Source organism: Melospiza georgiana, chromosome 13 (genome assembly GCF_028018845.1).
Source record: "Melospiza georgiana isolate bMelGeo1 chromosome 13, bMelGeo1.pri, whole genome shotgun sequence".
In the NCBI taxonomy this organism is placed as follows: Eukaryota; Metazoa; Chordata; class Aves; order Passeriformes; family Passerellidae; genus Melospiza; species Melospiza georgiana.
Window position 1 is genome coordinate 12,789,178 of NC_080442.1, and position 26,446 is coordinate 12,815,623.

The window sequence follows — 26,446 nt, forward strand, 5'->3', positions numbered from 1 at the left end:
TGGGTCAGGATTCAGGCCAGGCAGACACAGGCTTTATGTGTGGGCCTATTCTCTATTTGCTGATGGGACATGCTACCCTGTGCTTATTTTTCTGATAGATCAACAGTCTCAGGAATCACCTATCCCTAAATAAAGCACAGCACGTGAGCAGCACACAAACAGCTCTCCAACTGCAGGAAAGAACTGACACACATCTCAAGTCACAACAAAGCCTTCACCTCCCACACACCCTTCCCTCAATACTTTTTTTAAACCAGTCAGAAACAAACAGTGAGTGCAGCACATCCCAGAGAGCCAGAGGAAGGAGCATCCAGTGCTTTCTTAGCTGCTGTGTCATTGTGTAGGGAGGCTGCTTCTGAAGAAACCAAAATTACCCTATATAAAGAGCATTCACTAAAAGAATCTCCTTCCCCTAGGAGGACCAGCAAGATCCACACTATTTCCTGAAAATCCTTTTTTTTTTTTTTTTTTTTTTCTATACTTGACAGAAGAGTAATACTGTCTGGGTTTTTGCTTTCACTAACCATGACAGGCAATTTCTGTCCCAGCCTGAGAATTCCATCAAACCTACTATTTGCATTTGGGATAAAGCATCAAATGGACATTTCCCACGGGATACAGACTGCTTGCTGTCCAGTAGATTCAACCATCACTCTTAAGTACGTTAGCAAGAGGGAAGCAAAGGACCTCCCTGTGCTGAATGCATTGCACCAGCAGCAAGTTTCTACCAGTGCTGAGAAATTGTGCCCTTAATGTAAGTGCTCAGTAACCACCAGCCCTGCTGCTTGAGGAGCACTCGGAACTATATAGAAGGCTTGCAGGAAAAGGACCTCCATTAGTACCCATTATGCTGTGATTTATGGTATGGGCTTAAAATAGCAAGAAATTAAACAGTTCTATTTAACCTAGAGTCTAAAAAAAGGCACAAAGACTTGGTGGAAAAAAAAAAATTGTAACTGTTCAGATTATATTTCCAAGAACTTTAACAGTGTTGCCTTCATTTGCTAGATTTGCTTGCTGGCAGGAGTGAAATTGAGACAATTTCACTGTCTGCAGAGGTAAAGAATACCCTTTTGGCAAGGCAAGTTTGCCAGCTCTATGCAAATGTTATTCAACAGAAGTAACTAAAAGCTCTTGTGATTGCTTTAAAACATAATCTTTTTGGTCTGCAGCACATTGCACTTAACCAAGTACTCAGTGATGATAGAGTGGGTCTTAGGGCAAGACCAAATACAAAAAGCCCTTTTTAATCTGAACGTAGGAATGAACTCTGTTCACAGCTACACAGTCTGCTTTCGAACAAATGATCATGAAATACATAAATACTATAAAATAAATACAATACATTCAGAGTTTTCAACACTGTAGAGAGCTGTTAAGACTTCCCTAGCTCCTCAATGTGATGCATATAGAACATTCCCTTCTATACAGCACTACATCCATGTGCCCACACCTCAACATAGCTCGGACAGCTTTCCTCTCTTGCCTGGTTTCTCATCAGTCTCTGATTCTGTAAAACATTATATCATTCCTTTAGGAAAAAGAAAAATATTGCACTTTTAAAAATGCATAAAAATCGAACCGAGTTCCCATTAACTCCACCACACAGTCTGTTATTTAAAATAGGACTTTTCCAAAAACGCATCTCTACTTGTTCTGCGCTCCGCCTCCGTTCTCCAGCGGGATATCCTCAGAGCATCGTCCCTTAGCGCACTCCTCACAGTTTTGCCAGCAACCATTTGTCACACAGCGTGAGCTATCCGAGCCACGGGTGGCTGGGGGTCCCAGGGTGTGCCCAGGCTCAGGATTTCATGGTGCAGATGGGCACCACGATGACCAGGATAACCGTGCAGGCGGCCGCCGCGATCAGGGCCGCGATCTTGCAAACCTTCGCCCTCCTGAACTCGGCTTCCTTCCGTTTCAGCAAGGAGTCGTAGCCAGGAGTGTAAATGTCTTCCATCCAGTACTCTAAGTTGTTTGGGTTTAAGGATTCTTGAGTCTAAAAATCAAAAGGAAACAGTTGTTAATTGATTGGGGTCTGCCATTAATAAAATAAGTGAGCAAAGAAGATGTATCCAGCTGCACCTGGATCTGCTGGCAGGATAAAGTGGGTTATTGCCACTTCTCACAGCCCTCCATCTCCTGGTCCCAATTCCATAAAGCTGATGAAAGTGGTAAAAAAATACTGCAAAAAATAGGCTCCTGCAACAGTAAGATTCTGCTCCAAAATCCCTCACGTACCTCTGATTTACCGGAAACTTCGTCATCTTGGATGGCATTTAAATAGGATCTCTTTAATCTGCTCGACAGCAGAGGTGTCAGCAAGTGCCGGCCTGTTACTGTTAATAATTTTTAAATTATTAAAGCTCAGCTGATGGGAAAGGTTCTTAATATATGCTCCTCATGCACTACATTTTACAAAGCTAACCCTAATTTTGTCTCCATGATTTGCTTGCAGGGATGGTAACCCATCCCCATCCAGCACCCAGCCCTGCTGCAGGGGCAATTCACAGACCCCTCCTCTGGAATGGCATTGCCTGGGGACACAGGCAGCCTGCAGAACTTCATCAGTATTTCCATCTGAATTACTTATTTTTTTTGTCTTACAGCTTTTTGTTCCTAAGTATTTATGAGCTCTTAAAGCTTTCCATTTCAGCCTTGCTTGTTTTTCCCCCCCTTTAACCTCTGTTTTAGAGGAAAATAAAGGGAAAACTTGGGAAACGGAAACTCTACACATTATATTGAACTTATCAACAGAAAGGAGTAAAGCAAAAAGAACATTTTGAAAAATGACATATTTTCCCCAAAGCTGTCTCCTTTATCTGAGGCTCCAAAAGCCCATTTCTTTAAAAAAAATGAAAAAGATTCCATATAAAAATACTACAGTAAGAATACCTTAACACACATCATTTCTGTTTTTGTAACAGTCCTGATCCAAAGCTTGTTGGATTCTGCAAAGAAACTCCAGCTGACTTGAGAAGGATTTGACTAATCCTTTAGCCTTTAATTGACTAATTCAGATTTTTTTCAAATTCAGGCCAGGAGCTACTGGCTAAAACTTTGCTTTTCCCGATAGCAGCATTTGTTCTTTGTAAGTAACTACTAAAAGAAGTGATTCTATAGCTATCTCAGAAAGAAACAAAGAAAATTGAGCAATGGTTTTATGATCATTTAATAGACACCTCTATGATAGTGTTAGGATGCTGAAACTGTCCATCAGCCACACCTGTGATTGTATCTTTATGGCTTTGAATGACCTGTTTCAGCCTTGTGAAAAAAGGCAGCAATCTCATCTCTAAAGGCATCAAAATAGCCTGATACTGTTTGATCCCAGTGGATCATCACACAAAAGCAAAGCAATGAATCTCACACAGAGCCCACACCTGGGACAAGCTTTGGGCCTGACTAGTTTTGCAGTTTCTTTTTTTGGAGGAAAACCCAGCAGACTTGTCAGGCTCCAGGAGAAATTTTAAGTAAACAAAGGTAGAAAACCCCCAAAGATAGCAATAGTATGCTTCAAGGAAATTGCAGTTTTGGACCCATCTGCCTTGGCATTGACCTTTTAACTACTTCAGAAGGAAGATGCATTATTAAAAAGGCCCATTACTGTTAATCAGCTTCCTTTCCCATTTCATTGCCAGACGTAGGAATGTTCATTAAGGCATAATGTATTTACTTTCAGTTCTAATAAACTTAATCACTGGGAAAAAAAACCCACTCATCAGTCTGTGTCTATTTTTTAAGTTTGTCAGTAAGCTCCATTATAAAGTCTAGACATGGGCTTTGCAGGGTAGATGCAATTCTGACAATCTTTTTGGAGGGAGAGAATCAAACCAGTAAACTTCTATCACCTTTATCCTAAAGATAAATGATGGCAATAAGCCGATTTCTCTGGTTTGCTCACAGCCATGCAGAGCTGCTTACAGAGAACAAAACAGCCCAACGAGGAGCAGATGGAGAACACTTCTCCCAGAGGGGCTTTGCTTCCAAATATCACCTCCCTTATTGCCTCACACAGCAGGTAAGTGATGCTTTGTGACTGCCTGCTGCAGAGGAACTTGTTCCAGCCCATTCCTACTCCAGCACACAGCCTGCAATGCCAGGGTTAGGGACTCAGTAAGCCATCTAAAGCTTTTAGGACCCAAAAAGCAGCAGGGAGCTGAGGCAAGATGCAGCCCGCTCCCTGTGCTGCTTGTTTTTCTCAGAGTGCAATTCAGCCACAGCAAGGAGCAGGGGCTGGTGAGGACAGGGAAGTTTGCACGAGCCAAGCAAGGAGGTGAATTTGTTGTGCACAAATTCCTGCACAAACACTCATGGGAGCTGCACTACAGCACTGTGTGAGCAATGGTTTCAAATCCAAATCAGCCAGCTCAGGGTGCTGAGGCACAGCATCCTGATGCTCTCCTAGGGATTAGTCTGATGGGTTTGGAGCTGGTACCTCAGCACTGAGCCATTCGGGGCTGGAATGGAGCAGCAAAGTCTCAGACTCTTCCACAGCAGACAAGCTGTGGAGGCAAGCAGACTCCCTCCCTGAGCACAGCTGCACCCCACAGACTGGGGCCCACAGTAACCAAAACACCTGAGGTCAGCACCAGACCTCCCCACTGGTCCTACATTCTACTGTCCAAGTGCATATGAAAGATACACATATATTTGCACATCAGTGTGCACTTCATTGTGTGACACATTTTGGGTTTCAAGACCAAAAATGCAAAATTTCTTTCATTTTTACACACTTTGGATGTCATCTTTCAGTTTTTCTTTTTAAACCTCTGCTCAGATACCTTCCTTCCTAAAAGATGTGTTGTGTTTATCAGACTACACAGGGTATCCAATGTGGGTGCTCGTTTTATGTCAGGTTTGTGATTTCGTGTCAGGAAAACATTAATGTAAAATTTGAATGTGTCTCCTCTGCTTGTTGCACAAGAGCCTGCACACTTCCAAGCTGAACCAAAATGCAAACTAGACACAGCATTAGTTGCCTGGCTGGTTTCCAACAGCCACTTCAAAGCTTCCACAGTGACGTGTTTCAAAACCAGCCGTGGTATTGAACATCTTCTACGAGTATTTGATGTCTTGTGTTCCTAGTAAAATGAAAAAAAAAAAAAAAAAAAAAAAAACTAACATTGCAATTCCCTGTGAATAATTCAGAGTCAGAGGAAAAGGCAGCAGTCCCAGTTCCTGCACCACTCTGCCTTGCTGCAGTTAGGAACCAGCTCACCTCTGCACTCCCTTATTCCCAACTCTTCTTTAGAGCTACTAAAGCCACCATGGCTTAGGAGATGTCTCTCCATTGCAGAATAAGCTGGGAGCATCAGCCTGTCAAGGATCACCATTCAGAAACAAAACATTCACATTCTTCACTGTCCCTAGCCAGGATGGATAGGGATCAGCAAGATTAGAGGCTCAGCAATCCACAGCTCTTTCCTGAGCTATCCAAATCCCTTCTTAAATGCATACTCTGGCAACATCCATTTGCAATCAAGCCATTCAAATTAAACAAATGAGACTCACTTGTAGATCCAAGGCTGCAATCTTGCCTTTATCCCCCGAATTCCTCGTGTATTCCTCTATGGTCCACGATGGCTGGGCACGTTTCACTTCAGCCAGCTCTGTCAACCTCATGTCTGTGTAGAGAGGGTTGCTTTTCATGTGTGACTTGAGTGATGCAGGGTAGGGATGAGGACTAAAGACTTGTTCAATCAAGAAAGCGTCTTTTGGCTGTTTAGAGAGTCTATGTGGCTGTGGGATTTCATACTGCCTGTCTGCCTGCAATAGGGTTTAAAAGAATTTGAGAGAAAAAACAAGACTATGAGGGAGTTAAACATAAAAGACAGAGATATTCCTTTCAGAAGCACCATATGATAAAAAATAGACCAGCTAAGATAAAGGTTTTGGATGGCCTTCATCCATTTGCCCACCTTCTCCTCACAAACAAACGGAAGAGGTATTGAGGTATTTTACAGACACAACTCCAACACGATGCTGACACAGCAGAAGAAATTTATGGTTTGTGCTGTTCAGAGATCAAAAAAATATTCTGAAAATGTCCCTGACATCCAGAGAAGCCCAGCTGATCTGCAAAAGCTGAGAGATACAAGCAGGCTTCCAGGTTTCTGCTTCCAGATCAAATCCTAACGTGAATTATTTTTCAGGGATGCCCCCACCAGACACTGCAGCATCTGTGATACCATCCAGTGTCAGCTACAGGCCGCTGAAGGAGTCTGGGAGGGACTCTCAAAATCAGCATGTCATCCTAAGCAAAGCAGTGTACACAAAAGCCAAGGTGTGGGCTGACTAAGGATGGCCTTCCTCTCCCTCTGCAGCCTAGCAATAACCCATGGTTTGTGGTTTCTTGTTCACCCAAGCACACTTCTTTCCACCAAACCTCTTCCTCTCTGTTCTCTACCCTTCTCTGCCCTCACACCCCATTGCAGAAGGCACAGCAAGCCTGTCCTGTGGTCACAGCTGGCAAGGGGCTGCAGGACCCCCTCCCCAAAGAGGAACAAGCGCCCACCCCGTGCAGTTTTACAGAGCAGCACCCAGAGCCCCAAGGGCATCCATGGGGTCACTGAATGGGGCACAGGGAAGCTGCTGGGAGCATGGGCAGAGTTTTTCTGCCCAGCTACACTGCAGTTCCACAACAGGAGGCTAAAGACTCATTTAAATGACCATGAAAGCCAGATAGAGAGAACATAACTAAAATGAGCACCTCACAGCACACATACAAGGTTTTCTTTCCTTGAGGGATTTGAATCCATGAATCTATTTTGTTGGCTTTTAAATATGTACATAGTTTTCTGATAAAAGCCATCACAATTCAATTTCAAAATATCCCTTCTAAAACAATCACTAGACAATTTCAGTTTTCCCCAGACCCTTTCCACCAAGGTAATTACCAGGCCTCCTTATGTTGCTGCAGATGATGAAGAATACCATCACCTTCCCAAGATGTCACCCACATTACCACCCTTTCTTTGCAAAAAAAGCAAAGCTTTTGAGAAGCAACTTGGCCATTTTGCAGCTGCCAAGCAAGAACCTGCAGGTACAAAATCACTCAATTATGATAACAATAAAGGCAGGCATAACATGGCAAGGCAAAGCATTGTCATACCCGGAGGCTTGTGATGGCTGTGGAATTCATAACCGCATTATTTTTAAGCATTTATTATGTGAGTTAAAGTTGAAATTACCTCTTTAGATTTCCTGTGCCAGTCCTTATTTTCTCCTCCATCTCTCTCTTTCACCTCCTCCTCTGTAATGCCAACTTGGTTGGTGTAAGTAATAGCTCTCCAGTCTCGGGGAGAGTTTGAAATACTTGCTATTTTGGATTCGGTCGCACTGTTCTCTTCTGTTAGTGATCTTGATGATCTCCTAGTAAACAAACTTTTTTTTAAGGCTTTTACTCGAAGGCTCTCGCTATTACTTCCACTGGCATCTGAACAGCACCATTCTGGATTATTCTCCAGTTTGCCTCCATGAGGAGTATTGTGGCACTGGAATATCTGCGGGGAGTTGCTGTCATCTGACGCGGCATCGCTCGTCAAAGAGTTGAGATCTATTTGTACACTGACCTTCTCTGGCTGCTGGATTTTTTGATCCAGCTTGCTTAATTTTCCCAGGACTTGAGAGATTTCTTCTCGGACACCTGAGAGAGATTCCAGTTTCTTCTCTATTTCACCGATCCTCAAGACTAATTTGCAGACGCTCGTTTTCAGTTCATCATCTGTGTTACTGACATCTGCCCTGACCACTTTATCCAGTTTGTTACAGGCACTCCCATTGGAGATCTTAGTCAAATTGTGCTCAGGTGAGCTCTCACAGTCTGATTTGTGCACCTGAGACAAGGAACCAGTGCTGTTGTAGCACGAGGACTGCATCACTCCTGTGGACCCACTGATACTCATGTCATCTAAAAACCTGAAAATGTCACTAATGTCATCGCTCACGATTTCAGAGTCATCATCTGACTGCTTCAGAGAATGCCTCTCACCATACTTAGCTTGGCCTGCTGCACACAAATCCTTGCATTTCTTGTGCTCCAGAACTTGCTGCTCCGTTTGTGTCCCAACACTCATGGTCCTGTCAATGCTTAAGATCTGCACAGAAGTACAGTTAATGCTTTTATCCTTAAACTTTTTGACTGGCTCATGTTTCTCCACATCTAGAATGGAAGGAATTTCCTTAGGTTTGTGCCCGTTGGGTTTCACACCATAGTTTGCCTGCATAATTGGTTGCTGATCCTTTGCATTTAGGTAGGACTGATGCCTCTCAACTGAAGGAAAGTTTGGAGATGGGTTGCTCGAACTCTGGTATCGTGGTTTCTCTTCAGACTGCTTCCTATTAAAAAATGAGCGTTCAAAGTCAGGGACCTCCTCAGTATTTAAACTCCAGCTTTTAGCTGGCCAGGCAGTTTGCTTGGCTGGCTTTCCAGTCCACTTTTTGGTTTCCTGTGGTCCAAGAACAGTAGTTGGGCCAAAATATGTTGAAGCTTGAAGATCATCTAAACTTTCATGCTTCACTCGCCTTTTGTCCGGTATAGGAGAATAAATTGGATTCAAGTACTGGCTGCTGTATGGCATTTCAAAGCTGTGGTTGAAGAAAGTCTGCTTAGAGCTTTCCTTCCTGTTCTGAGGCTCTCTGTGTCCATCTTCTGGTGTTTTATTGGATGGTATTAAGTTGGGAGATATTGTAATCAGATTATGAAAATCTTCTTTGAATATATTTCTTTTCTGGACACACGACTGCATCATGAACGGCTCGTCATTTGTAATGAAAGTTTCTTTTAATCCTGCACTTATAGGCAAGGAATCCTGGTCTGAAATAGACTCATTTTCAATGTTCATGGGGAAGTAGGTACTCTGCATCTCACATGGTGGGGATGTGGCAATGGAGTAGGACGCCAGCGCCTGCAGCCTGTCCAGAGAGGCAGCCCGGCCCTTCATGTCCTTATTAACACCAAGCAAGAAGTTGGGTTCTGACGAGGGGACGAACTGCTGGCAGTCTTTGCAGTCCATCTTTCTGCATTTTGAGGACCTTCTGACAGGAAAGCCCCGGTTGAAGTCCTGGTCGTTGAGCTCACAGTTGGGCACGCAGTCAGGCACACAGTCTGCCATATTGCAGATCTCCGTGTCAGACCTGCAGGACTCGAAGGACTCCTTCTTCTTCACTTTGTGCCTTGCAACTGGAAGCTTCTCCTTGGCCACTCCCCCATTCATTTGGATGAGGTTGAATATTGTTACTATATCTGCTGCAACCATGATTTTCTTTGATTGCTGATTGTTTACAGTGCATCTCATTTTGTCTTTGAACAAAGTCGCTGGGAAATTAGGATCCAGGCAAGCAGTGTAAAACAGCACACTTCTGAGCTTGGCCAACTGGGATAAATCAAACCTGGCACACAGGGACTTGCAGAGATCCTGGTAAGAAACAGTATTCTGCTTTGTGTCCAGCTCCTCCAATATCTTCACCAGGAAGAGTGAGGATTCCTGGTTGGACTCCATGGCTCAAGCGTGTTTTGCCGTTTAGCCTGGAAACCACGTTCCACTTCTACAGCAACACAAAAGAGATTGTAAGTCACCCACAGGTAACACCCAGGGCCTTGCAACTCAGCCAGAGATGGGGCCTGGCTCCCTAACCATGCCATCCAGGGCCTGATTTTATAACCCATCCTCATGTTCTGAACTTCAGGCTGCAATCCTAGCATCCAATAAATCAATACTTAAATGGAATCGGGGTTTTATCCGAGAAGGCTCCTTTATGCCAATGTCTACTAAGCAACCAAGTGAATAAACAGAAGAAGCTTAGGAGAGGCTGAACTAATGGCAGATAGACAAGAGCCTGCACAGAATTTCAGCACAGAATTTCTTACCAACTTATGAGAGGTTCAAAGCACAGTTTAAGCATCAACTGTCTGCAATCATTTCAGTCCTAGCCTAACCAGGGCTGACCTACTGCACTATGACATGTTTTCATATCTGAATGCAAATGGCTCTGAAGATTTTCTGTCAATAAACTTCTGTCATGTTTTTAGAAGTTTTCTGAGAACATAATTGCCATCTTGCTTGCTTTAATCCATTATTTTCTCCTCTGCTCTGAATTATCTCCTTTGGATACTTTGACATATTTTTTTCCAGAAATACCTTTTCAGGAATGGAAAATTTGCCAGGTCCCACATGAAAAGTGTGTGTGGGCCCTGTCTGGACTCTAAAGTCCAAAATTTAGCAAAGAACAGAAGGAGTTAAAAAAAAATAAATCTTACTGAACCTTGAAACCAATCCAGCAGATGCCAGAGGGCTGGCTGCCAATCAGGATGGATTTGAAGACAGAAAAATATCAAGGACAGAGAGTATCCTCTTCAGTGATGTGCTCCCAGTGAAGCCTAGAAGTGCATTTCCATTCACCATCCCGAAATGACAGGGCAGAGGTGAAGAGCAAAAGCTGCACATTTATGTGGATAACAGGAATAGCTTGAACAAGCTCAGCTAACACTAGCAAACATCTTGGGGAGAATATAAACCCCGGCACTTTCAGAATTGAGAACAACCTTTAGCTATTATGGATTAGGAAAGGATGTTGACAATTTTTTGTCCATCTATTTGAATATCCTTGGTGTCTCCACTGTTGGCTACTAGGAAAGACAGAGCACAGGCTGATGCAGTCTGCCAGTTGCTGAGTTTGGTCACTCTGTCTTTGTTATTCTTACTGATAGGAATGACAAAAATGTTCTCAGTTTCTCAAAAAGGTATGTTATCTTCCCCCATTCACTGCCACCCCTGGAACTGGCCTCTCCTCCATCAAGTGCAGAATATCCACCCAAATGGCAAAGCACTGAAGTCAACATAGCAAGGCTTATTATTACTCATTCTAAAAGGCACCTTCTGGTCAAAGACCTAAGGACTCCTGAGCACCCCTCCAGAATCCAGGGCTCCTGTTCCATCTCCTGCCCTGACATCACACATCAGTGATTGCTATTAGTGTCAGTAGCCAGAGTACTTCAGCTGTCATACCCAAAAGAATACAAAACAAGTCTCCATATGAACTCCATTGCTTATTTAAATAACAACTCTCTACTGTGTGTGATCAGGAGCTGAGCAGCAGCAACGTGGAGGTATTTCTGTGATTGTAAGCACAGCTCTCAGAAAGCAATGGCTACAGGGATTTTCCAACACCTCTGCTGCATGCATGTTTGCTTTTAAAGCTCCTGTATTATGCATAGCAGCACAGCTGACAAAGGAGAAAAAATGTTTTACTGTTCTGTGCTCAGCTCCAAGAAGTAATGCAAAAGGCTGGAGGAGGGTGCTTGTATCCTTTTTCTCTCAGCAGAGTGTGCTTGGAGGCACAGCCTCTTTCACAGCCTGCCTCAGTATTTCTCTGACGTGCCACCATTAATGATGCTCCCATGCTAGATCCAAACTCTGCTAGTCACCACCAAGGCTACCAAGTTCTCACAGAATAAACTTCACGTGTGGGGCTCAGAGACATTCCCAGCTGACAGGGCACTGGCATTCCAAGTCAATTTTCTGCATGTTATAAATCTGCCACTTGGGACAGGAGTGAAAATATGTCTTTTTGTCACCTCCAGGCTGAATACCAGCAAAAGCAACTATCTCTTCCTATTTGTAAATTCACAGCTTCTTGCCAGCCCCTCACCTGGATATCCATTTTCACAGCCTGATGCACACCCTGCACTGGCCTGCCTTCTCCCCACTCACTCTCCTGCTAAAACACCCAAGTAGCCAGTTTGCACTAATGTATTTTTGACAAGTGTGTCAACCCATTTTGCTCCCCATCCTTCTGCCTTTACTCTCTCATCCCAGAGAGGATATCCTATGTACAGCTTCTGAAAATCTTTGCTTTGCACCAAGCCATTCTTTGCATCATCAGAGATTTTAACTTCAATTCAGGTTTCTAAACACTATGAATCTGGTAAAACTCAGGTGCAGCCTGAGTGATGACAAGCTCAGTAAGTTGAGTGGAAGCCCTGCTGCATACCCCCAATCTCATGTTGCTTGTACTTAGCACCAACAAGGACCCTTGTTTTGGGGACCCCAATCCAAGCAGAAAGGTGGAGGCACTGAAGCACAGACCCAAAGCAGGAGAGCCCAGCTAGACTGGGTTAGCTCAGTCCCACCCCTGTGCCCCCAGACCCAAGCCTGGCAGGTGGCAGCCAGCTATAAAGCAGTGAGAGATCAGGGATATGACAAAGGCTTTGAGACAAGGGTGACCAGGAGAGAGCTGAACCTGCTCAGGTGGGAATTCAGCCAGTTCATTCAACTGAGACTCAGCTAGGGGAGGTGAAACTGAAAAGGCAGGTTGCAAACTCAGATATAGGCCTTGAGGAAAAGAAAGCTAGCTAGGAGCTGGAATAATTTCTTCTTCACCCCGTGGCTGTTCACAAACAGCTTTTTGGTGTGAGAGAATTTTAGGTGTGAAAGATATCTCTGGGCTTCAGCCTGAGCATGGAAATTGGTGCTCCCTTGTGCCAGAGCATCAGAAACATTGCTGCTAGTGGAGCATCAACAGATTGGGGCTGTGAAGAACAGGATGTACTACCCCTAAGGATAATATATAAGGGCCTTGGAATCTTGTTTCCTGCTCCAGGGATGTAAAAACCTAGTGCCAGAATTTTTAGTGGCACATTAAGCTCCTCTGCCTCTTGTCAAGCCTCCTAACAGCCTGCAACAAAGACAGGTGCTTCTTGGCAGGCCAGCCCAGGAGCTGCCACATCCCGGGTGCCAAGCACTTGGCAAAGCACCATCTCAGCCATTATGTCCACGTTCATTCAGTATCTCTCAAAGCAGGACCAGAATAGAGCTAGACGTGGCACAGAAATGCAGAGCTCTGAAATGAGCACAGGAAGGCCTTTTAAAGAGGGCTCAGGGTCACGAATCAGTCAAAAGCAGCAAAGCAAATGGAAGCACCCACAGCAAGAGCAGCAGCACACAGGGCCTCTCCTCAAATGGCCTCAATTCCACCAAGGTTCTTGTGCCTTCCCCTCACTACCAGCAGCCACACACACCCTCCAAACCCCCCTCAAACTGACTTTGGCCTCCAGACACGTGGAGCTCCCCACACAAAGGGATCTGGTTTATTTATCTCCACCAAGCCCATCTCTGACCAAAGGAGCCACTTAACATTTCATCCTTAATGATTTTGTTATATTAGCATTGGAAGGGTCGCTTTGACTCAGCTTCCCGAGATTTGACATTTGCTGCTCTAATAGCACAATTATAGCCCAGCATGGGCCCGTGGAGCATCAGATTGCACAGCCAGTCGATGGGGGCTGGCTCTCCTTGCTCGCAGATGAGCTCCAGACTTACCACAGATCGATGTCTTCTTGCCCTGCACCAGGAGCAATGAACTGAGCTCTCATCTTACCACTAACCCACTGTCTCAGCCTCTGGAGGAAAAGTCCAAGAATATTACAATTGCAAGCTCCATCCCCAGAGGAGCTCTCTGCTGCACAAAGGGAATATACTGCTCTATTTTCTGGTGTCTTTAGGAACCAAGCCTCCATGAAAGCTCTCCCCTGTGGTTCTCCAGACCAGGGGAATCTGCAGGCTCTTTCATGCATCTTGCTTCCTTGCAGGAAAGCCAGAATGCACCTCCCATCCTCACCACCTCCCAAATCAGCAGTGAGATGGGGGTGCTCCCCTCGTCTCCTGCCTACCCTATAAATTTGCCATCCACAGGAATTCATGGAATTAGAACTGCTTCCCAGTTGCCCTGGCTGCTTTCCTGTGACTCCTTCAGCCCAAACCCTGCCCTGCCAAATGGTCTAAGGGCAGCACACATAGAGGCAGATAAACCCCAGCAGAGGATTCAAGACACAGTCCCACCACTCGACTTCCCTGAGCAGCTGCAGGGTGGCAAGGTGCCCTGCACGAGTCTGAATCACAGCCACTGCCACACAGACCACGTTATCTGCCTCTCTTATTTCCTCCTTCATTTCCTCCCCTGTTCTTTGTGCCACTGACATTTGCTCTCCCCATCTCCCAATATCCACAGCAGGTGCAGCCAACACACAGATGTGACTCTCCCTTTGATTTGCCAGCCAAGAGGGAAACAGCATCCTCGTTTTGTCCCCCCCACGGTGACAAACGGGCCACCCCAGAATGCCACTACAGCAATGCAACAGCAGAGTGATCCTTGCATAAATCCCCTCAGAAAGAGCCAGCCACTCCAGCACAGCAGAACATTAATACAGAGCCAGTGATATGCTGTTTTACTATTAACTTGGGCTCATAAATCATTCAGCCTGCCTTCCCAGCACCAGATACTATAAAACAAGGCAGGCAACGCTTGCCTCACATGAAATGTAACCCGTCGAGACGGAATTCAGTTTTTGTTTTCTCCCACACTCATAAATCCATTGCTCTGCCAAAACATTAAGAAATTTCTGATGAAGGAATGGGGACCTCGAGCCCCATCTGGCTACAAACACGGGAGCTGGCACTCAGGGAAACAATGCCCATTTCCACACACCTTATTCCTCCTCCTCCTCCTCCCTCCAGCCTTCTGCCGCTCACTAAAAAGAAAACTAAAACACACACTTTGGAGCCCTGCCCGTGCAATGGCAACTGCTCCTCTCCACCTTTCATTGAATGAAAACTCCTCCTGACCAGTGTGGCACAGGCTGTCTCCTCCGGAGCATCTCCGCGGCGGCGCAGGAGCAGGGTGGGCTCAGTCCCTGGGGCAGGAGGAGGTGGGTGCTGGCTGCCTGCTGTGGGTTTGATTCAGAGCTGAAGGGAAGGAGCCCCTGCATGCCGCGAGCTCACGGTGCCTGTGCACCCGGGAAGGATGCACACACCCGGCACATCCCGAGCATCCCGCTGCCAGCCCCCTCCGAGGGTCACCGGGGGTCGCTGGGAGGAAGAAGCCGCTGTTTTCTGGCTCTTATCCTGCGTGAATGAGCCCTGGGAAACCGCGCTTTACAAACCCAGCTCCTTACCAGAGGCAGGCTCTGCTGTGAAAGGACTCTGCACAACACTTGAGCTGCCTCAACACCCCAGAATTCAGCGGTTTTTAAAGGATCTGAGTGCCTAAATTGATGGGGAACTTGTGGATAAAAGCAGCGGACCCTCGCGGCTGTGCGAGAGCTCAAGTCGAACAGGGCTTGCCATTGATTTTTCTTGCACGGTAACATTAGGCTGATTATCTGATTATTTGCATGGTTCAGTTATGCAATCCAGGTTAAGGTATCTCTACGATCTGGGAAAGTGCAAACAATCATCCTAAAACTGTGCAATAAATTACTGGAATTATTACTGCATCATATACTCTTGGTTATTCTTTGCCAACTCTTGGCCCATTCAGACACACACAAATATTGTCCTCCCCATACATCATTAGAGCACATCCAAGCCACGTTTTTACCGGAAATTTTTGTATAAGGAGACACCATTAAAAATACTGACGGACAAACACAAAAAAGTCTAATTAAATTAAATGTGAGCAATTCATCCCATCTGTGGGCATCCTGGATTTTTGAACAGCAAGTCTATAACAATCTCACTGCCTCCCTGCTCCCTTACCCTGGTGGGTCCAGCTTTACTGATCCCCATCCCTCCAGACTCCGTTTGGGGGTTGGGGTCCCTGGGGCTCAGCCCAAGGGTCACCCACTTGCTCCTCTCGGGCAGATCCGGATGTGCAGGACTAAACCGGAGCCGCCAAAGTCCCAGACAGAGTTTCACGATTTTGGAGCACCCCCTTTTCCTAGAGAGCTTAACAAAGAGGGCCACCCACAGGGGACCAGAGGGGTCTCTTACCTGCACTTACTCCTCCTCCTCCCAGCCCGGCACTGGAGCCGGGGCTGAAGGCGCTCCCGGGCACCGCCGGGCGCTCAGCGCATCCCTGGGGATGGACAGCACGGGGGGCTTGTCCCCGGCGCCCCTCTCCCCCGGCGCACCGCCCCGCGACCCTCCCGCACCTGGGGCTCACCTGCGGGCTCCGCCTGCCTCTGGCGCGGGCAGCGCGGCCGTCAGGGCTGCATCTGCCGCTGCAGCAGCCGCTTCCCGGCCAGCAGCAGCAGCAGGAGGAGGAGGAGGAAGAGCCCGAGGCTGAAGCCCCGGCAGGATGCCATAGCGCCGGGCTGCGCTGACAAAGGCGGCAGCAGGTTGGCATGGGAGGAGGGAGAGAGGGGAGGAGAGAGGAGAGAGAAGGAGGGGAGACGGGAGGGAGGGAGGGGGCAGCACAGGCCGAGCCTCCCCGCGCCGCCCCCGGTCCCGCTGCCCCGGCCGGCCCCGGGCGCTGCGGCAGCGGCGGCTCCGGCTCCGCAGGGACCGGGCGCGGCGGAGGGGCCGGGGCTCCGCTCCCCCAAACCACCGTATCCCTGTCGTTGTTATTATTCGGGTGAGCCCCGGCGCTCCTCGGGGCGGGGAGGAGCGCTCGGCTCCAGCCGCACCGCCAGCCCCGCTGTCCGGTCAGGGACAGCGCCCGCGGGCAGCCTGGAGCGAAGGGGGCAGGAAAGGGAAGGGGGTGCCCAGCGGGAAAGGGGGTGCCCAGCGGGAAAGGAGCCCGATTCTGCCCAGCCGGGGACATGGAGAGCAGCGCTCTGAGGAGGAGCGGCTGATGGAGCCGGGACTGTTCAGCCTGCAGGAAAGGCGAGGCAAGGGTGACTTTATGGCTCTTTGCAACTCCCTGAAAGGAGCAGGTAGCCAGGTAGGGGTCTCTTGTCGCAGGTGACAAGCGATAGGGCAAGAGGAAACGGCCCCAAGTTGCACCAAGGGGAGGTTGAGGTTGGATATTAGGAAATAAATAGTTCTTCACTGAGAAGTGAAGGCTGGAACAGACTGCCCCGGGAAGTGGTGGAGACACCATCCCTGGAGGTACTTGTAGACGTGCAGATGTAGCACTTGGGAACACGGTTTTGAGGTGAGTTAACACTTGGACTTGATGATCTTAGAGATCTTTCCCAACCTAAACAATTCCGTGATTCTGTGACAGCATCCAGTGCCCACCTTGCACACCCGTGCCCACCCTGCATGCCCATCCATCACCCCGGGGCACCAAGGCCGCCAGTGCCCATCCCTGAACTGCACAGCTGCCCTCAGGCGGGTGGTCTTTGCAGGGATGGGTCTGGGGGTGTAGGAAGGGGCTGCACGGTGTGGGAAGGGGCTGCAGGGTGTGGGGTCCCCACCCCAGGTGTGCTGTGGTACACGTGCAGTGCCCAGGACACGCACACTCCCTGTCTGGCAGGCAAGGTCTGACCTCAGCCACAGCGCTGCCGCTGCCCCTGCTGCTGCTGGCTGGCCACGCCACGCAGAAATACTGCAGAGAGTTTTTAATAGAGGTGTTGCTGGGTGAAATAAAGCAGGAAGATGTCAAAGGCTCGACTTCTCCTCTCACTTGCACTGTTTGGGGAGCAGGCTATCGGCTTCCCTTTCCTAGATGGACTAATTTGAGGGGTTGGATGCACAAGCACATCACAGCCATCAGACCCCTATGGACAAAACTGGCCTAAAACTATGTGGTTTACTTATTCTGACAACCTTGGGAACAGAGCTCTCTGCTTTCCTGAGAAAAACAAGGAGTCAGGAGGGGGATTTTATTTAAAACCCACTGACTTTGAAGAATATTGTGTGTGATTCAGTGTATACATTATATCTGTAAAGACAACACGCACAGCAGCTTAAACAAGAGGGTAAACATACATCCTTGAAAATGGAAGGAAAACATGTTTATACCACATTATTCTTACCACTACTTAGCAGCATTAAGAGAGGGAGTGTCCTTGGGCCACATTTTCCATGCTTTTGTCAGATTTTTTTTTTTTGTCTATAAGTATCCATTTACTTGCAAATTTCACGGCTGGTGATTTCAGCCCTACACGGCTTCCTAGAGTACATGCCTTCAGGTCATCAGAATAATCAGAAGAACTCTCTGTATCCTTCAGAACTGCACACACCAGATAATAAATTGAAAACATTTCTTACCCCTAATTCTGGTCTAGCTGATCTTACTTGATTTTGCCCAGGTTCTGAGAGGTTTCCAGAGCTGGTTCCCATTTCCCCCCAGAGGAAAATTTGGTGACTTAACCTTTTGCCTTCCTTGCTTGCACCCCAGCACGCAGAAATTACATTTAATTGATGGCAAGGGTTTCATTATCTTCTTGTGGGCTGTGACTAGCAGCATATAATTAGGAATCACCTGCAAAAATTGGTTTGAAACAGTTAAACACGGTGCAGACTCATACACACAAGGTGTTGATTTTACACTGGGAAGTGTGTCCCAAGGGCAGCAGGGCTGTCTCCCCTTGGGGCTGGGGAAATCCTCTGTGAGCTCTTGGGGTGCTGCAGGGACACCTGCCCCCCTCCCTTTCCCTTGCTCTCCAATTCCAGCTCTCCTCCTTCTCCAGGCCAGATTTGACAGCAGCTTCAGTGGGAATTTCATCCAAAAGGAGAGCAGGGATCAGCTCTCCCTGTCCCCATTCTCCATCTAATTTTAGCACCATCAACTCCTGTCTCCCCTCACCACCTTTCCTTGACATTTCTGCTTTGTTCTTCACTCTTCTTTTCCCTTTCATCTCTTTCCTTCAGCAGCTGGCACATTTACCTTGTCTGGCTCCCCCACAGCTTCCATCTTCCCTCCAGCTTCCTTTCCCTCTGCTTCAGCAACTCCTTCCAAACTAAACAGGTGACCCACAGGATGTCCATGTCTCCTCGAGCCAGGGGTGTCCAGGACTGAGCACCAGTCCCAGTTTGATGTCAATGTCTCCTCGAGCCAGGGGTGTCCAGGACTGAGCACCAGTCCCAGTTTGATTAGCATCACAGTGCTGCAGAAATAGTGCCCAGCTCCTCACAGTCTCTGCCCTATGCAGCACAGCCCTAACATAAAGATATTTCAGCCCAATTAGGTTGCCAGGGCCAGAGCATATTCCTCATTCATACGTGATGCCAGTTCCAGCTACACAACAATGAATGCATTGCCTCTGTCCTCTCTCACAGCAGCAATGGTGCTTTTTATTTGTGCACAGGAATAGTTCCACAGGGCTGGAAACACTGAAGCTGATGGATGGAGAAGGGGAAACTGATGCTGAGGGTAAAATCTAGGAAAGAAAATCTACCTTTCACCACTGCAACACTCACTAGATATTTCTTTGAAATTTTGGCTCTCTTTCCATGTGAATAACTCCCTGTGGAGGGGCAGGATTTTTCCACTCATGTCTTGTCCACAGTCTCCTGCATATTTTCCTCTCTGTTGCAACCCCTCTAGAGCAATGTGCATCCAAGGAGCCAGCACAACCATCAGCAAACCTGGGCTCAGGGCTCTCATTTTGCCTTTCCTCCTGCCAGTGGCTGCAGCACCACACAGCTGCCATGAGCTCCCCTTGCATAGACTCATACAAGTATTTACAAATTCAACCCAAGCTGTTTGTCCCACTGACAGCAAAGGGACTGCCCCAAGGGCTCATCTAAAAGCACTAACAAGTCTTCATGCAGAAAGTCTTTTCTTCACCTTCTTTATTGTGACCTCTGGGCAAATTTGTGCCTTTAGAAAAGCGAGACCAAAAACCCATCGGTCAACTTGGTGTTTTAGCTGCTTTCAGGAGCCCCCAAACCATTTCCTGGTGAATCTCTTTCACTAAGATATAAAAGAAAACAAATTTCATTAAATGGGACATGACTTTACCTGGCACCTTCCTCAGCACAGACATTTCTTTAACAGTTAGCAGCATTCTAATGGTATTAAACTGTAGAAAATAAAACAGTCCTTTTCCAATATCACCTTTAGTGCAGAGACTAGTTTATATTTTCCAGTGTTCCAGTAGCAAGTCCTTAATCTCTTCTGGGTTTGCTTTTAAGAGAAAGAGAATTTCTAAAGCCCAGAGCATAAGCCTGTGCTGGGAGCACAGTTAGTTACACTCCAAGCAGACAAGTCTGTCTGAGCCTGCTGTGCTCCCTGAAGTCTTTAACCAGGATTTGGGAGAGCAAGGCAACCTCTGGGGGAAGAGCCAGACAACCCAGGGCACTGTTTCCTTCCTCTCTGGATGAAACACTGAATCCTTTCCTAGCTTAAAGACAAATACCAAAACTTTCTGCATCGTTAAATGGCACTTAGCAATACGGAGCCTGCAGATTGCTATTTTTATCAAGCACTCTGAATTTGCACTTCCTCTGAAATCTCAGCAGGGTCTCAATATTGCTGAAGCTGACTCCTGCAGCCAGCATGCACACAGGCTGTGCCTGGGAAAATGCATCTTGGAGCTGGCAGCAGTTTTCAGAGAGTGATTGATAATGGGCAAACTTCTTGTTCAGCTAAACGGGCTTTGGCACAGGATCACTTGAAATATAACAACAACCAGAAAAAAAGATTTAAAAATCAGTCTGTTGAAGAGCATCCACCCATACCAGATGTGCTGACTGGAGAATATGCCAAATTCCTCAAAGCAGTACAACTTGACAGCAGTCCTAGGCAGAAGTGATATTTTTCCCCCAATGCATTTACAAACAAAAAGAACAGTAACTGTAGAGTAGGATGGATAAGTTAAAATATTTTTGTGACTATTGGTCTAAATTTTTTAATGAGTTTCCCTCTGCCAAATTTAATTTCTTTTTAGTGGGTGTGGCAACAACTGGCTTTTGCTGGCACAAACACCTATGAAAAATATACACCTCCCCATAGTGAATGTTTGAGTTTGGAAAGTGCACTTTTAAAGCCATGTAGAAAAACGCTGATGACTAAAGTGGCCATGGGCTAATCCATCAGAGAGAGAAGAAATGTTAGATTTAGGTTTGTTTAACCAACTTAAACTCAAAACCAGAGCAATTTCATTATTTATATTCATGACCAATACTTCTCCAAATGAGCCTTCACTTCTCAGTTCTGCTCTTTGTGAATGCATTGCTAGCCATGAGCAAAAAGGGTAAGATTCAGACATTTCTCATGCCATGGCACAGACAAGCTCCTTTCTGGAGTGAACATGCACAAGAGCACAGGTACAACAGATTTTAGGTCAAAAGTGAAGGAAAAGAAAATCAGGGGGTTGCTTTTGAAGTGCAGCCCCCAGGAGGGAGGGAGAGCTGCAGGCTGGGCAGATGGAGCCACCGTGGCTCACGTTTATCTGTGCCCTGCCATCACTCCTGCTCTTTGGGCACTGCTTCCCCTCCGTCTCACATCTCACAGGTGAAGGCAGCAGCAAGTGTGACAGGTAACTTTGCAGGGCTCCCTGCAGCCCAGCCCCACAGCAGGCTGAGCGGGATCTCAGGTCCCGGCTGGAGAGGTGTTTGTTCCATTGTTGTGAGCTCTTGGGAAGGTAACACCTTCCATAGAGAGTGCCAGAGAGGTGAAGGTGCCTCCAAGCTGTGCAAACTACCTGCAGGTTTCTTGCACGTTCAGGTGAATTTTCTGTGCAATCTGTCTCTCTGCTGGTTACTGGCTCATCCCCAAGCCCATCCAGGTTTTCTGAAGGAAAATCAAAATCACCTTCCCAAGAGGGTCAAAAGCTGAAGGAAGGTCTCTGTCAAGCTCTGTGATGGAGGGTGGCACAGCTCTGCCTCCCTGCTGGCTTCATCCCTCACACAATTTCCACAATTTCCATTTTTTTGGGTGACCTGGCCAAATGTCCACTGAAGGCAGAGGAGATTTTCCAGTCGTATCGATGGATGTCTGATGGCACTCACTGGCACTCAGTAATACACTAAACAGTACTCAGATTCCTTGTGGTCACCAAGGAATTCACAAATGCCTTAGCTTTTACTGCCCTGAGTAATTATTTATTGGGATGGCCTTTTTATAGAATCTCCTTAAAATGTCCATCCAGGTTTTAAGGCCAGTGGAGACTATTAGCTCATCAGTCTGCAAAATAACATATCCCATAGCATTTCACTCAATAACCACCACTGTGTTTAGCTCAGCAGTTAGCATTTGATTAAAAAGCATCTTCCAGAAAAGACTGCAGTCTCCACTGAAGAAATAAAGAAATTAAGAAGCTACCATTTCTTTCAGTGGTTTATCTGGTGCCTCATCTCCTCTTGGGTTTAAAAGTAAAATGTATTTAATATGAAATATCTCCCCACCTTTGAACAACTCTGGACACATTGCTGGGAGCACCAACATCTCCAGCCCAGCATCCTCATGGGTTTGTATCCCCCACAGCAGTGTGACACAGTGTGTCTTGCAGAGAAATGCCTGGAATTGTCATAGGGGATTGAGCTATTCATCCTAATTCCAGCCTTGCAGTCTGGAAAATGAAGGAAGAATCTTTGCAAGTTATTGTTGAGGAAAAGGACAAGTTCCTATTTCTTCCAGGTGGGTTGGAGGAAAGAAACCATTGCTGTGGTGGAGTGGTTTAATTCTGACTCCTCCTCCAGCTGAATCACAAGTCGCACTGCTTTGCCTTTTTCTCCCTCAGTATTTCTGTCTTGCTTGTTCTAAGCTCCAGTTTTCCATCTCCTCGGTCAGTTTTGCTCCAGGAAAACAATGTCACATTGTGGGAACAGGTCCAGTTTGTCCATGTATGATGGTGGGCAGGGATGCACCTCCACTTAACCTTGGCTTCTTTGGCCCTGCTTTTGTTTATAACCATTTCCTGGATCTTCACTGGGGGAATAAGGATCATGTACTAACCAGATGCTCCAAGGGTTTCCAGGGATGGAGCAATATGTTCTGGCTGAGCCCATGCAAAGTGGGGAGTCAAAAGTGAACTTTTGCAACAACAACAACAACAGCTGCTGTGTGGGGCCAAGGTTAGCTTCCCTGGGATGGGAATTGGGGAAGGCCTGTGGGAGAGGATCTGTAGAAGCTCTAAAAGAGCTTTTTCACATGTTTCAGCTCAAATCTCTAAATTGTTCCCTGCTCCTAGTATCCATACCTCTGAGCTGAGTTTGCCTTAAAATCCTTTGAAACCATGCTTGGTTTTGTGCTCCCAGAGTGAAGAATAGTTCAGAGTCTATCTATGGAAAAGCCATTCCTTGCTGCCTTCTCCAGGCCACTTAGTACCTCAATGTGGTGCAAAATCCACTGGCTGCCATCCAAAGATCCACACAGCAGCTCAACTCAGGTTGTATCTTTGGGCTTGGTAGGGTTAAATCAGTCCCTTCATTTGGAATTGCCAGCAAAATCTCATTGATCTCAGCAGCCCTGGGATTTCTCCAGTAGCTGCTAAGAGCAGAGCAGGCAGTGTGACACCCTCTGAGTGCCACTGGAGAGCAAGGGAACAGCATCTCCACGTATTCCCATTCCCTTCTGTTCCTCCCCTGGCTCACTCACAGGAGGGACTCCATGATATGATAAGATGCATCATAACAAGATGCCTTTATAAGCCAAAAAGTCATGCTTCTCCATGCTGGGGAAAACAGCAGATGAACGACCCACATGGATCACAGTAACTTCAATTACATTATGGAGACAGTGAACTGTTTGTGGCACATCTTGTACAAGGCTCTTGAACCACAACAAACAGATTGAAACCTCTCTAGCATTTAATCTTTTCTCCCATTGACCATGGACAGGTCATACAGAAAAAGAATCTCTCTTCCTTCTGTGTCTGTATTGCATTTTATTAGGTTTGCAAGGTTTGCTCTCTGTGTGAGTTACTCTAAGACCTCACTCTATCCCTGTGATGTCCAGGGGATTATACTCACACTCTTCCATAATTGCTTTATCAGTGGGGACCATGTAAAACCACATTTTACATGGCACTTTTGGCATAATTTGTTTTGCTCAGGGGAGAGACAGGATGCTTAAAGGAATTGCTCTTCTGCTCTGCACCAGAGAGGATCCATGAGGTGTGTCACACCTGACCTGCTTATGTGCATGAAATCCATGAGGATTCAGGAAAGTCTTGCCTGGAGGTACAGAGACAAGTCCAAGGAGCAGCAGCATCCTGCTCCTGAATTTGCAGGACAAAATCATTTTAAAATATCTTCATTGTGTCCAACACTGATGCAGAGAGCCAGAGAAGGTGATATTGGAGATCTTTTCCTTTAAGCGTCAGTACTGTAAAGCTTCACTACTACCAAGTATTACCAAAGATTAAGAGCTAAAAAAAGCTTTTTAAAGTCTCTTATAGACAATGATATTATCTAGACTTGGAGTGATAAACATCAGAACCTTACATGAGTTTTAGGGGATGTCCAAAAATAGAGAGTGGGGCACAGATGTACAAAACCAGTGATAAGACAAATTTCATTTCTTCTGGTAGCTGGTTGGTCTGGTTTTGCTCTTCCATGGCTTACTCTGACCTGACTGTGAAGGCAGTAATACATGCTGTATTCTTAGAGGAAAATGAAGCCATGACTATGCATTTCTGCAGTGCCCCCCAAAATGCCTGCTGCTGGCCCTCCTGGTGACACAGCCTTGCACTGGAGGGGCTCTTCTGATCCAACCTGTCATAGCAGTGGCCCTGCTTCTGTGCTCCAGCAGGGCATGCCAGGCTGCATCCAAGGATAGAAAGGTAATTGATCCCACAGAGGAAAAGGAAGAGCCTGAGGCGAGAGACAGACACACAAACTGCAAGAATGCTACATTCATACTTTTACCTAAATCAATAGTAACTATGAGAAAGCTGCTATAGCTGCAGGCTCTCAGGCTCTGGCTGAGTCTCAGACCTGGAGAGGGGTTTGGAAATCCTTGTGTGCAAGAAAGTGGCTGAAAACTGCACGAAACTGGGCGTGAGGTGAGGAAAACCAAAGCCACCATGAATTAGCCACACTTACACAAAGCCACAGAGAGGGGTAGGGGGCATCTTCCTGCACCAAGGTCAGGCCATTTTGGAGGTGTCCAAACGCAGGCTGAGACCATCAGCTGGCTTTGCACGACACAGTGAACAAGTGTTTCTCAAGACGAGGTTTTCTGACCTAGGCTGCGCTGCTAGAGACAGATCAGACATCCATCAGTGCCCCACGCACTCTGTCCACTGGAGATCATTTATTTTGGCTCCAGTGGCAAGCAGCAATATGTGAATTCATCACAGTCAGATAAACACTAATAAAATGTCCCAGGTTAGAGCAATAGTGATTTTTCTGTCAAGCCCAAACTGAATAAAAAGCAGAAAAATTTCATTTTCTGCTCTGAAGCTGGAAGGACCAAGGTGTAGAAACAGAACAAGAACAAACCCCATGAATTCTTTGCAAATAGCTTCCTCTCTTCTAATTGCATTTGCCATCTAACTCCACTTTTGCTATGGCTTGTGGAGGTAACAGCTATTGATCTTCAACTATTTTGACAAGGAGAGGTGCTGCAGAAACAGCAGAAATCTCCTCAGGTCGTTGTCAGCTAATCTGGCCACGCAGTAAGGGAGAAAACAATTAACACCAAGCACTGGCTGCTGGGCTTATCATTATCCAGCAGTATAAGGTCCTCTGAGGACTTGAATTCACACTTGGGTCCAGCTCATAATACAAAAGTCATACTTGAGTAGCATGTGCTGGCAGAGCTGATTTCACAGAGCACAGAAACACAAGCACAGGAGCTGCAAACATGTTTTCCATCGACTGGAGCACACAATGTCTTATTTATCACAAGCCAATTGATGACTAAACTCACCCAGCAAAGTCATAAAAGCATTAGTTTGTATTTGTTGTTCACACTCAGAGACATTATACATCAAAAAGGTCAATGCTTCCCAACTAATTCAATTATAACACAGCCATCTATCATAGCAGCTCTGTTAATACCATGTTAGCTTGCTGTTCCTGAGGAATGATAAAATTTGAAGTGTCCATACAGGATGTTCCACTTTAATGACAAACCTGTTAGTGATAGCAGAGCTCATTGCAAACCTTTCTGCAGCCATTCTTTGCCAAATTCTTTGTGTATCTGAACTGCTGCTCCTTGCAGGTGACAGGGTGTTTAAATGCTACCTACACAGAGCTTGAAAAATGAGAGTCCCTAAGGATGTTTTATTTGTCTGCATTTGTTATTAAATGCATGGTGACTGGGATTCATTTACTGGACTGTTTTCAATAGATTTCATCAAAGAAAGAACCATCATCCTCCCTGCACAGGTTTGAAAATCTGGATGTAAGATAGCTACAAGGCGAGGATTTATTTAATAAATCTGTGCAATCAGATAGAATGAGAAAATATGATATTCCAATATTTTAGAAGTGCAGACAAGCAATCTGGGCAGCTTCAGGTTCTCCAGTCTGATTTCACAAGCAAGCGAGGCTGTTTAATACATGATGAAGAAAAGGGCTCTGGAAGCAAATGGTGGCAGGAGAAAATGCACCAAGATAAATCACACCCAGGGACACCATTATGTTTCTCTGATAAAAATCCTCATTTTTTAAAGCAGCACATATAACCTATCAGGACTTCAGCAAAACAGCTGACATGGAAAATTAAGTTCACTGGAAATTATTTGGATTAATTCATAACTCCTAACTACATCCCCACCCAGCCAGTAGGGGAGATGCTGAAATGCCATTTTGAGAGGAGGAGGAGCAGGCTGGGGGAGATTATTAGAGGAATTCCTCTGTGTCTGGGACCCACTTCTGTTGCT

The 26,446-nt window shown here is 46.3% G+C and overlaps 1 protein-coding gene across 2 annotated transcripts; it reads right to left on the bottom strand.

Moving 5' to 3' along the window:
- Positions 1-1,797: 1,797 nt before the first annotated feature.
- MINAR1 (membrane integral NOTCH2 associated receptor 1) lies at positions 1,798-16,101 on the bottom strand. Of its 2 annotated transcripts, XM_058033771.1 has the most exons (4): positions 15,943-16,101; positions 7,194-9,549; positions 5,515-5,769; positions 1,798-1,999 (listed from the first exon to the last, which is right to left on the bottom strand). In XM_058033771.1, exons 2-4 carry the CDS (start codon positions 9,501-9,503, stop codon positions 1,802-1,804), a joined length of 2,763 nt encoding a protein of 920 aa, XP_057889754.1. In that variant the 5' UTR covers positions 9,504-9,549; positions 15,943-16,101; the 3' UTR covers positions 1,798-1,801. The 2 variants fall into 2 exon arrangements, with proteins under 2 accessions (XP_057889754.1, XP_057889756.1); XM_058033773.1 differs by lacking the exon at positions 1,798-1,999 and having other exon boundaries at positions 5,661-5,809.
- Between the last annotated feature and the right edge of the window lie 10,345 nt (positions 16,102-26,446).